This window comes from Oratosquilla oratoria, chromosome 38 (genome assembly GCF_046742065.1).
Source record: "Oratosquilla oratoria isolate Oo_2021 chromosome 38, ASM4674206v1, whole genome shotgun sequence".
Classification (NCBI taxonomy): domain Eukaryota; kingdom Metazoa; phylum Arthropoda; class Malacostraca; order Stomatopoda; family Squillidae; genus Oratosquilla; species Oratosquilla oratoria.
The window spans coordinates 21775664-21788016 of record NC_134814.1 but is presented as its reverse complement, the minus strand read 5'-3'; the positions used below and the strand labels follow the sequence as shown (position 1 = coordinate 21788016).

Genomic DNA, 12353 nt, shown 5'->3' with positions numbered 1-12353 from the left:
ACTTGATACAGGTCTTTAAGATTTTAAAGGGAATTGACAACATCAAAAGTGACAAAATTTTCACATTGAATGAGAATCAGACAAGAAACAATGGTCTCAAACTGTCCGGAAATAGATTCAATTTGGAAGTAGGTAGAAACAACTTTGCCAACCGTGTAGTTAATGAATGGAATAAACTTCCTGCACAGGTAGTGCAATGTAGTTCAGTTCGAAGCTTTAAGAATCATTTAGATAAACACCTAAGCAAGATGCTGTAATGATTATAATTTATTTTATATTATTTGTTTTTGTTTTGTTATCATTTGTCTGTCTGATTTTCGTTTATTATTAGTTATATGTCAATTTATTATTATTTACTATTTACCTGTTTGTTTATTATTTAACTATACCTATGCATTTATTTATGTATTTTATTTGTTATTTACATTATTGTATTTTTTATTTATTGTTTTATTATTATTATGATTTTTTTCGCATCCGACCTAGATATGGACCAAAAGGTCTCCTGTCGGCATGCTCCGCCTTTGTAATCCTTTGTAAAAGTCCCAAACCTTAGGGTACTGGTTGGAAAACTCCCAGACACTTTTATGCCTTTGCTTATTTTAGGAATGTCCCCTTTTGGGGCTACAGGTAGCAGGACTCCTAATCCCATCCCCTGTCCCGTTTTTTTGTTGCCTCTTACAACTCAAGTGGGAAGACTTGGTGGTAGCATTCTTTTCCCCCACCACAGGGTAGGCAACAAAAAAAGGAAATGAATATTCAGAGAAATGGTACAGGACAGTAACAAAGGGTTGGGGGACAGCATAACGGAGGGACAGTCATAGTATAAAAGTGCCATGAACAGAGTTTTCCTCTATCACAGACAAAATGATGTGTGGCTCTGGTCCATAGGGGCACCCCATATAGACCCTAAAGTATCAACTATATGCTACTTTGCCACAATAAAATGCCGCCAATACCCTAGACAATTTAATTCATCAAATTGGTACACCCAAGCCTGAATGGGTCTCATTCCATTTGGGCCTCATTTGGGTCAGGTTCCAATAACTGAGGACAAAATATATGAAATGTGCCATTGTACTGAAGGATTTAGATGAGAACATCATTCAGTGATAATTGTACCAAACAGAATGTACCTTTAAAGGTGCAGCATTGATTTTGGCCGTACAAGAGAATAAATGGAAGCACTCTGACCTCTGTGTTCATGGAACCCGTGCTTATATACTATAGTACTCTACCTTAACTTCTTGAAAATAAATTCATTACTGGAGGAAATCTTCTAGAATCTGCTATCTTGAAGATCCTCATACTCTGGAGCCCTAGAGGTTCCTTGATCTCCTGTTAAGATTCACTGGTTAAGATAAATGGTTTGAGAATCAAATTAATCCCTTCCTTTGAGAGATCACTTCAACATTGGATAAAATCATTTGGTATCCATTTTCTTCTGATTTGTGGACTTGCTTAAAGTTGTTGTTATTGTTCCCTAGACTGAATGGCTGAGCAGTCCTGTCTCCCTGAGGAACACCATAGCTGGAATGGGGTTTTCCCACAAATCCCTCATAGTGTATATTGTGTCATTGGCATGTGTGATTGTGTACAATGTAGTCTTCCATAATGTGTTGCATAGCATGGGGTGAAGTGTTGCACCCTTGATCAAAGGAAAGCTGTTAAGGGCAGTCAAGAGTTTTTATAAGAGTAGTAGAGCCTGTGATGGTGGATTGGCTGAAGAGGTTGTTTAATGTTTGTCTAAAAGAGGGTAGAGTGCCGGAGGACTGGAGGAGTGCCAGTATAGTTTCACTTTACAAGGGAAAAGGGGACAAGTGTGAGTGTAGTTGGGAAGGCTTATGGGATGTTTTTGATTGAGAGGATTAGGAGAGAAACAGAGGGTGATGAACAGTGTGGGTTTAGGACAGGTAGGGGTTGCATGGATCAGATTTTTGTGGTAAGACAGATATGTGAGAAAGCTGTAGGAAAAGGTAAGGATGTTTTTGGGGTTTTATGGATTTGAAAAAGGCTTAACATAGTAGACAGAAAGGCACTTTGGGAGGTATTGCAGATATATGGGATATGAGGAAAGCTGTTAAGAGCAGTCAAGAGTTTTTATGAGAGTAATAAAGCCTGTGTTAGAATCAGAAATAGAGAGAGTGAGTGGTTTGAGGTAAAGGTGGGACTTTGTCAGGGATGTGTTATGTCGCCTTGACTGCTCAGTTTGTACATGGATGGGGTGGTGTGAGAGGTAAACACAAGGGTAATGGGCCGGGGATTGGAGATATTTAAAGAAAATGGATAAAAAAGGGAGATAATCCAGTTGTTGCCTGCTGATGGCACTGCATTTGTAGCAGGATCAGAGAAGGGATTAGGGAAGTTAGTGATGGAGTTTGGAAAGGTGTGCGAAAGTAGAAAGTTGAAGGTAAATGTGGGTAAAAGTAAGGTGATGAGATGTACAAGGGGAGAGGATGGCAGCAAATTGGAAGTGAGTATTAAGGGAGAGAGACTGGAGGAAGTGGATAGCTTTAGATACTTGGGTGTGAATGTGGTGGGAAAGGGAGGAGTGGAGGTGGAGGTAGAATGTAGATTGAGAGAAGCAAGTAAATGCCTTAGGGGATTAAAATGTGTAATGAAAAATAAACATTTGGGAATGGATACTAAGAGGAGACTATATGAAGGAGAGATTGTACTGACAGCACTGTATGGGGCAGAAACATGGAACATAAGAGAGGAAGAGTATAAATGTGTTTGAGATGAGAAGTATGGTAGGGGTTACTAGGCTGGATAGAGTGAGAAATGAGGAGGTGAGGACGAGAGTGGGGGTGGAAAGGGAGTTGGGAGATGAGGTTGAAGAAAGAGTATTGGGATGGTTTGGACACATGGAAAGAATGAATGAAGAAAGAGCTGTGGAAGGCAGAGGTGGAGGGAATGAACATGAGGGGGCGACCAAGAATGAGATGGATGGATGGGGTAAAAGGGGGATTGGGAAAGAGGAAGGAAGGGAGAAGACAGAAGATAGGGGTGAGTGGAGAATGGTTGTGTATGAATGATACTGTGATGCATGAAAAGGAGTGGGTGGGGGATGGGGAAGGTGAGGGGGTAAGTGTGAATGATATTTTGATGCAGCTTGAAGGGATTTCTCCATGTCTTCTCTTTTTCTGCATGAGAGGATAGAAAGGGGGGATTGCCAATTAAATGAAGCAACCTTGATGTGGATGTGCTGTGTCTTGCTACATTTCTTCTTACTGAGGGCACTGGGTGAGATGCAGGGATGACCTGTCATCCAGGAGGAGCCAAGGAAAGAAGGAGGGAGGGGTGGTGAATGGGAGTGGAGTATATGGGGATGAAATGGGTGGGAGTAGATTTATGCCTTTGACTTTGACTACCTTCCTTGTAAGGGGGAAAAAGCCATTGGTATATGTATGTTTATATTTTTTGTTTATTTTTTATGTATTTTATTTTTTGTTTATTTTTATTAATTTGTTTTTTCCTCCTACACTCCCATGTAAAATTTTAATATAAGAGGAGACTTATTATTTGCAGGATACTTCCCAACAGTCCATTGATTGGGGCCAGCACATCACTCTGTCTGCTGCTTATGTTCGAGGACAAAGCTGCAATCCTATGTGCAATATGTGTCAGGAACAACAAGAAAGTTTAATGAACTTACAACTAAGTGTGGGTTTGGGTCCTGAAATGTTTGAAGAAGGTGTGGAGGGTAGTGAGGGTGAAGATGAGGAGGACAAGGATGATGATGGTGATAGTGATGAGGAAATGACAGGACCATAGGAACAATGTGCTTCGAATAAAAATCAAACTAGTTTTGAATAAGTGAATCATGAAATGAAACATTGTATGGCAAGATTGAAAAATTTATGTTTGGAAAGAATTTTCACCGGCTCTGATAGTTTTTTTTTTTTAGCTTGAGGTTCTTGTTTAGTGGTGATAGGCAGATTTTAATGGTTACATCAGTTTGTCAGATTCTTCATAAAGTTTGTTATTTAGATATGGATAGTGTCACAACTTTGCGTTGTGACACACTGCCTATTACTTCCCATCTTCTTTCATCTCTTTTCAGCCCCTGTGGTTATCACTTTCCTTTGCTCTATGGAATCACTGAGTAACACACTGCCTGCTTCCCATTTTCTTTCTTCTCTTTTCAGCCCCTTCAGCTATCACTTTTCTTTCACTCTGTGGAACTGCTGGAAGTCTTAAGGCCTCTAGTAACTATTTGATGTTTTCCATCTCCCTTCTCTCCAGCAACTGTTGTGCAAGTTTAGCACTAGGTAGTTACAGTGCTTTATCAAGTTTAAGTATCTCCTATTTACTCAGGAATTCTCCCACCCACCCCCGTCTTCCAAGATGTCTCTTCATATGTTCATGATTGAAGTCGTCACAGATGTTATAATGTTAAGATTGAAATGTCTGAACTTCTCAGTTTTACTAGTTCACCATATTATATTTGTATCCTTGTACTTTGTGATTAGGATTTGTATATTTTACCTATGTATTATTATTTGACTTTGTTTCTCAATTGTTCTGCTTATTAACACTCCCCCCCCCCATGCACATTTGCCACTTCTTGTCTAGCTAGTTTTAATTAGGCCAGTTAGGATCATATATCCCTCTCTCGTAACTAGTAACTACCTCATAAGACTACAGTATTAGAAATGGCAACAAAGTAATGTCATAGCACATTGGCAAAATGATACTAATGACCCACTTTCGGAGAAGAATAAGTGAAAGTCAAAAGATCCGTATATTTTGATCACTAACTGTGATCTGCTGAAGAGGATCACAGTTAGTGATCAAAATATACGGATTTTAACTTTCGCTTATTCTTCCCTGAAAGTGGGTCAGTATTATATTAGAAATGTATTAACTCCTACCCAGACGTTGCGTTGCATTTCTCTCGAAATTTGGTGATTAGAAAAGTGATCACCAAAAACAGTGCACTGGACCCCATGCATAGAGCATATAGTATCTGGCAGTAGGCATCACATCCTCACACAGTAAGGACTAAGCACACCACACTTTCCCATAGTGCAAGTCTTCTGAGGACCTAGTATCCTCATCAGTGATTCGTTTGGCCATTGCCACTCTTGTATTAGTGACTTGTATAGTGTCCCGGAAACTTACTGAAACAAGAAATATGCTTCATGACGTGCCCACAAAAGTGCATCAGGACATACTTGAACTGTGTTTCACGACATGCCCCGAAATCAGAATCTACAAGTTCATTCGGAGTTCATGCCAAACCCACTCCAGTGATTCAATTCATACTCAGGAACTAAAACTTTTAGTGTATGAAGCGGAAGATAGGGGAAAAGAAACCAATGGACACGATTTCCCTACCCCACCACATGTTCAGTGCCATCAACTAAGGACAGGCATGGTTCCCGCCACCTCCTACACGATGCATGGATCCATGAATATCAACAGCATCTTGTTCAACCGAGGACATTCACTCATATGAAGACATCACCAGTCAGTGCACTATTACAGGAGGGAATTAGATATTTATTTAGTTAGATAGGATTTAGAGCATACAAGGCTAGCCAGGTAGGATAACCAAATGCATACGTGTGTATCTTACCCAGTTAATTGATAATTGAATTACTGTGAATTTCTTCATGAATATCAGCTGCATGCCACTGTTTGTGGAAATAATTTGAATCATAATAAAATCAGTGTAGTATGTTCTGTTTAATTAGCCTAGGGCTGTGATTTACATGAGTTTGCTACCCTCTGAAAAACATTTCTCTGGTCCTTTGAAATCAAAATTACACGCTCAGATTGAAGGGAACATGCTTGGTTCCGGCTGGCGTCCCAAATTTCCTGGACTTTGGCTCCCAACTGTAGCTATCTCTCTTTGCCAGTTTCCCAGTGTACAAGAATTCTCCTGCCCCTCAACCACCCCTTCCTCTTTCCGCTGTCCAGGGATTTTGGGACAGATAGCTTTAAATACCAACACTGAGTTGTTGAATTACTTACATGGTTTTCATCTACATATGGACCAGTTTGAATGTTTGAATAAATCTATTGAATTTCTGTGAATTTTTTTTACATATCTTCTTATGGCCAGATTTGTGTGAATGATGTATATAATATATATATATGTATGTACACACAGTGGCCGCAAATTTTTTAGGACAATAAAAATCAAAAGTAGTAATTACTGACCTTTTATTTCCTAGTTTGGTGCTACACTTAATATTTTGACATGTTACCCTTAATCTTGATAACCATCTGGATCCTTCTGGGCAATGAATACGCAAGTTTGGTAAAATAGATGGCGTCCATTGTTGCCCACATCTTCTTCAGCTCCTCCTTCAGGACAGGGATTCTTGTGGGTCACAACTTTTCCAGCTTGTTTTTCATCTGGTTCCAGGCATTTTCAATGGGGTTTAGGTCAGGGAAGTTACCTGGCCACTCCAAAACACTAATGTTATGGTCAGAAAGGAACTTTTTCATTGCCTTGGACCTTTGAGAGGGAGCACCATCATGCATGAATTGGTCACACTAGCGAATAGCCCAGAAAGTGAGCATGTGATCCTTCAAGACCTCAATATAGTCACTTGCTTTCATTGTCACAGTTGTGGGGAGAAAGTAGAGTCCACCTCTGCCCTTTTTCTCACTAAAGGCACCCCACACCATCACATTGTCTGGATGTTTTACTGTCTTGACCGTGTACCGCAGGTTGTATCTTGACACATCACTTGGTTGATAGATGATCTTGTAGCCTCCCCTAACCAGCCTGAAGGTGCTTTCATCAGTGAACATGACGTTCTGCCACTGCTGTGGTGTCCAGTCCTTGCATTTCTTGTAGAATACTAGTCTGTTCTTCATGGGTTCCGTGAGCACCAGCTTCTTAGCAACATGTCGAGCAGGTAACTTTAGGTCTTTTTGGAGCCGATGTTGAATGGTTCTGACAGAGATATTTTTCAATAGTTCTGGATGCTTTTTCTTTAGTCCAACAGTTGTAATGGATGGGTCTGATTGTACTTCTCATCGTAGGACCTTGGACCTTATCAGTGCGTGTAGAAGTCTTCCTTGGTGCCCCTAAGCCCGGCTTTCTTGGTGGAACAATACCGGGAGGGAGGACAGCAGTGGCTTTCTTGAGGGTGTAGAGGGCCATCCTTGACACCTTCAGATTCCCTCCTCTAACAGAGCAAGGGCCCTCATCATCTCTTCCATAGTAAACTTGGTATGTCCCATCCTAAGCACTGGAAGGCAAGTTAAAGGACACCAAAGCTCCTGGAGAAGTAAAAAAAATGGGCGCTGAGCTCAGATGGTTCACTGAAAAAGGGCAGGGGTGGACTCTACTTTTTCCCCACAAATGTGACAATGAAAGCAAGTAACTATATTGAGGTTTTGAGGGATCATATGCTCATTTTCTGGGCTATTCATGAGTGTGACCAATTCATACATGATGGTGCTCCCTCTCATAGGTCCAAGGCAGTGAAAAAGTTCCTTTCTGACCATAGCATTAGTGTTTTGGAGTGGCCAGGTAACTCCCCTGACCTAAACCCCATTGAAAATGCCTGGAACCAGATGAAAAACAAGCTGGAAAGTCAGGACCCACAAGCATCCCTGTCCTGAAGGAGAAGCTGAAGAAGATGTGGGCAACAATGGACACCATCTACTTCACTGAACTTGCTAATTCAATGCCCAGAAGGATCCAGATGGTTATCAAGAATAAGGCTAACATGTGTATATATATATATATATATATATATTCTATGGAACAGTTTGGCTGTTGGAATTTCATTGATGAAAAAGTATATCTCCTTTTCTGCATGAGGGGATGGAGAGGGGGGTCGCCAAATATACGAAACGGCCTTGCTGTGGATGTGCTGTGTCTTGCGACACTGCTTCTGACCCAGGGCAGTGGACAAGATGCTGGGATTACCCATCATCCAGGAGATGCCAAGATAAGAGGGAGGGAGGGAATGGAATATATAGGAAATGGAGTGGTTTCTATGCCTTTTTCTTTTTGGCTACCCCCATGTAGGGGGAAAAAGTCTGGTATATGTATGTACTGTATGTATGAAACCTATTTTCTGATAATAATTTGTGCCATATATTTTGAGATTAGAATTTTGGTACATGGTATCTCAGGAGATAGGCACTTTGAGTACTGTTATTTGTCACCTTGGTTTTAGTCATTGATATCTAGTAAGCTCAAGTACAACCATACTAATCTGTATACCCAAAGGCTTCTTCCCCTTTATAAGGGAGATAGCCGGCCAAGGCATGCACCCACCCCCACCCACTCAACTCCTGCCCATCACCCATTTGTTTCCCTTTTATCTTAGCTCCTTGGGAATGAGGGGTCATCCCTGACCTCTGCCACACTGCCCAGGTCAGAAGCAATGTAACTAACAAATACAACCAACACTAGGTTACTGTAGCCAACTGTGATCACCTCACAAGAAAAATGTGAAAAAATGAGCTTTGAATCTGTACAAAGAATATTCATTGGGCAAGTCAGGCTGTGCCTCGCTGCATTGCTTTTTAAATATGAGATAAAGGGTTGTGGGATGGGTGGAGTGTGGCTACCTCCCTTGTGAGGGGGAAAAAGTCTTGGTATATAGATAGATCAAAGGAATAAGAGGACTCATCTGTTGAGACTGGCTCCAAACTCCAGACACCTACTCATGGCAGCAGGGACGAGACAGGTCATCTTATGCATGGAGAACAACACGCCAAACTCCACTTCCTCTGTGCTCTGTGCCTACAACGGGGGAAGAACTGGACACAGGAGTGAAAGAAGAGTCTTACCAGCAAGGGCTTCAAGAGGATTCAATGTCTTGAATGCATCCAGCCTTGGACATGACAACCTAAGGATCTTCTCTCACTCTGAAGGAAGCAAGAGGACTAACAGGTTTAAATTCACCATCCCATCTCCATGAAGTGGGAAGTGAGAAACACAGTTGCAGTAAGCTGCTGTTGTTGTGTTTTTTTTTCTTCTCTCTCTCTCTCTCTCTCTCTCTCTCCCGGGCTATCAGGAACCAAAACAAGAAGCACTGAGTGGGCTCTGGGAATCAAACTTGCAACCACCTGATGATGAGTTCAACTCAGTATCCACTGGGCTACCACGAGGCCATGACAGATTGCCTGGTCAAAAGGTTTAAAGCAAAACTTGACAGATTTCTGTGAACCTTACCAGATGAGTAATTGCAATGGATCTGAAACAGGTAAGGCAACATCTGTTTCTTGTCATAGTAGATCTTGCTACAAGATATTGTGTAGCATCAGCCATCACCAACAAGTCTGCTAAGACAGTGGTTGGCAGCATCTTCAGAAATTGGATTTCATTGTTTGGTGCTCCAAGAAAACTTCTTTCTGACAATGGACTTGGATTTAATAATAGTGATACAAGAGAGCTTGGCAATCTGTTTTGTGTAAAAATTTTAACCACTGCTGCAGAAAGTCCTTGAACTATTGAGAGCTATAATTGGTGGCACAGTGCTAAAAGTGTTTGAGGATATGAAGTGTGATATCGATGTAGCCTTGGCTTGGGCAGTGTCAGCCCATAATGCATTGGCAAACAATTCCAGCTTTAGCCCAAACCAATTAGTATTTGGTTTCAATCCTGCAATGCCATCTATCAGCAGTGGCTCCTTGCCTGCTCTAGAGTCAGTTTCTGGGTCAGATACTGTGCGACAAAACTTGAATGCTCTGCACTCGGCTTGAAGGGAGTACCTCAAGAATGAATCTAGTGAAAGGATCAAGAAAGCCTTGCATCATACTGTGTGCATAATGGAGATAAGTGACCTTCACAATGGCGATGAGGTGTACTTTAAGCATAATGATGATCAGCAATGGCATGGTCCAGGCATAGATATTGACAGGGATGGCTAGCAGATTCTGGTTTGTCATGGGGGTGTTTACATCAGAGCCCACATTTGCTGATTATCTAAACTTCCCCCATGGTCTCAAACAGATTGTCTTCAGACTTGTGGTGGATCATCCATCGGCACTCAGGAGGCATTGAGGAATATGGAGGGCATATGTAATCAGGAGGAGGTGGATGAGGATTTAGAGGGGTTTGCTTCATCTGCATCAACATCTAAAAACAATGAGGAAGCACCATAGATGATAGTGGTGAGGTACAGGAGGTACAACAAGGACAAAATTATATTGTAAGCAACTCTGATTTATTACCAGAGAACTGTTGAAGAGAAACAACTCCATTTAAACTGTTAATGGGGCAGAGGATCTGAGGACTGAATGGGAAAACTGGTGAGCACATGTTTGGATGAATAGTGAGCAGAGGGGGTAAAGCAAAAGGAAAATATTAAAATTGGTTCAACTTCCAAAAAGTTTCTGATGGGAATATAGAGTGTGTGGATTTTTTGGAAGTTGTAGAATTGGAAGTGGTCCCTGATGAAGTGGAGATGTTTGTGCTTTACTCAAATGAAGAAGTGATAAAAGCAAAGGAGCTGGAAGTACAAAATTGGCAAAAAGAAAAAAAAAATTCATGAGGAAGTTGAGGACAGAGGACAGGAATTTACATCTGTGCAGTGGCAAGGGGTTTTGAGGAGGACACATTTGGCTTTAGGAAGGACTCCCCACCTTGTTCTAAATAATCTATCCAATTGGCTCTGCATTTGGTTGGGAAGGTCACAGCCTGGATGTGAAGTCAGCTTGCCTTCAGGGCAACTACATAGAGCAAGAGGTTTACTTGCATCCTCCCCCAGAATACCAGAATATTATTGTGGTCAACTTTGGAGACTGAAAAAGACAGTGTACGGGCTATGTGCTGCAGCGAAAGCATGGTACTTGCTTGTCAAGAATCATCTACTGTCTCTGTCAGCTGAGGTGTGTCCACTTGAACCATCCTTGTTTTCTTGGTACTGTATTATGATGGTGAATTTCATGGTATCATATGTGTATAAGTGGATGATTTTCTCTGGATGAGCACTGGGGTGTTCCAGAAGGTTATTGATGTTCTTCAAGGAGAATTTTGCATTGGGAGCATGGCATCATCTACCCTCAAGTACATAGGTTTGGAAGTGGGCACTACAGCCAAAGGTATAATGGTTGGCCAATATAACTATGCCAGTCTGCTCACACTACTGAGTTTGGGATGTTGCAGGTCAGCAGCTAAGTCCAGTGAGCTGCCGGATAATGAGAAAAAGGAATTCCATGCTCTGTTTGGTCAACTGAGCTGCATAACTACACAAACAGGACCTGACATTGCCTTTGATGTGTGTGAACTGAGCAAACATTGTAAAAATGCCACAGTGGCTGATGCTGTGAGACTCAATAAGATTATCAACCAAGATGTGGATGACCATTTTTGCTTGCTGTTTAGAAAGCTGTCAGCTGTAGAGGACTGTATAACTGAGTGCTTCTCAGACGCTTCCTTTGGGAACCTATCTGATGGTGGCTCCCAGAGAGGATTTGTGATTTTTCTCAAGGATGGGGAAGGAAGAAGATGCCCAATTTATTGGCAATTAAAGAAATTGCATTGAGTGGTGAAATTCACATTGTCTGCTGAGACCTTGGTGCTTGTTGAGTGTGCTGAGGCTGCTTCCTCTCTTGGACAGATTATCAGGGACATTGTCAAATGCCAGACCTTAGCTGTACACTGCTTGGTTGACAACAAGAGTTTGGTGAATGCCATGAATTCTTCTCATGGTATGGAGGATCATTGTCTTCGCATCGACATTGCACTACTGAAGGATATGTTGTCATGTGGTGATGTAAGAGGCTGGTAGATAAAGGTAGACAAGTGAGGTAAGAGGGGGTAGGTGGCAAGAATTTCATTTTTATGTGTTGGATGTTTGGTAAACAACAGTCATGGGTGAAGAAATTGCACAACCTCACTCCACGCCTAAAGATTACAAACAACTGCTGAGGATCCGATTTCATTGCTGTATTATGCTGATGTAGGAAAAGACAGTTGCGATTCTTAGGACATATAATGAGGAGGGAAGGGTTGTTGTTGTTGTCGTTCCCTAGACTGTCCGAGCAGTCCCGTCTCCCCAAGGAATGCCATAGCCGAAACTGGGTTTTCCCTCAAATCCTTTATAGAGCGTATGTTGTGTTGTTTGCGTGCATGATTGTGTATAATGCAGTCTTCCATTATGTGTTGTATGGTATGGGGTGAAGTGTTACATCCTGGGCAGCTGTTCACAACGCGGTCATCCAGCCTCTTCTGGTAGCTTAGAAGTGCTGGGTGGTGACCGCACCGCAGTCTGGCCAAGTGGACTCTGTCCTTTCGTGGGAGAGAGGATTCAGAAGGGTGGATATCAGGGGGTCTGGCATGCAGCAGTGTGTTGTCTTTCAGTGTGTTAATGGAGTGGTGAGTGATATGATTATGAATATGTTTCCGGAGGCTGGTATTTGGTGGT

General features: G+C 41.8%; 1 protein-coding gene across 1 annotated transcript in view; it reads left to right on the top strand.

Annotated features, from left to right (window-relative positions):
* LOC143020011 (uncharacterized) overlaps positions 1 to 6035 on the top strand; it is a 37947-nt gene extending 31912 nt beyond the window's left edge. Inside the window, exon 5 of the mRNA XM_076176109.1 lies at positions 3532 to 6035. Within this exon, the coding sequence (XP_076032224.1) occupies positions 3532 to 3777 (246 nt within the window). The 3' untranslated portion in view covers positions 3778 to 6035. The remainder of the gene's footprint in view (positions 1 to 3531) is intronic.
* Positions 6036 to 12353: the final 6318 nt, after the last annotated feature.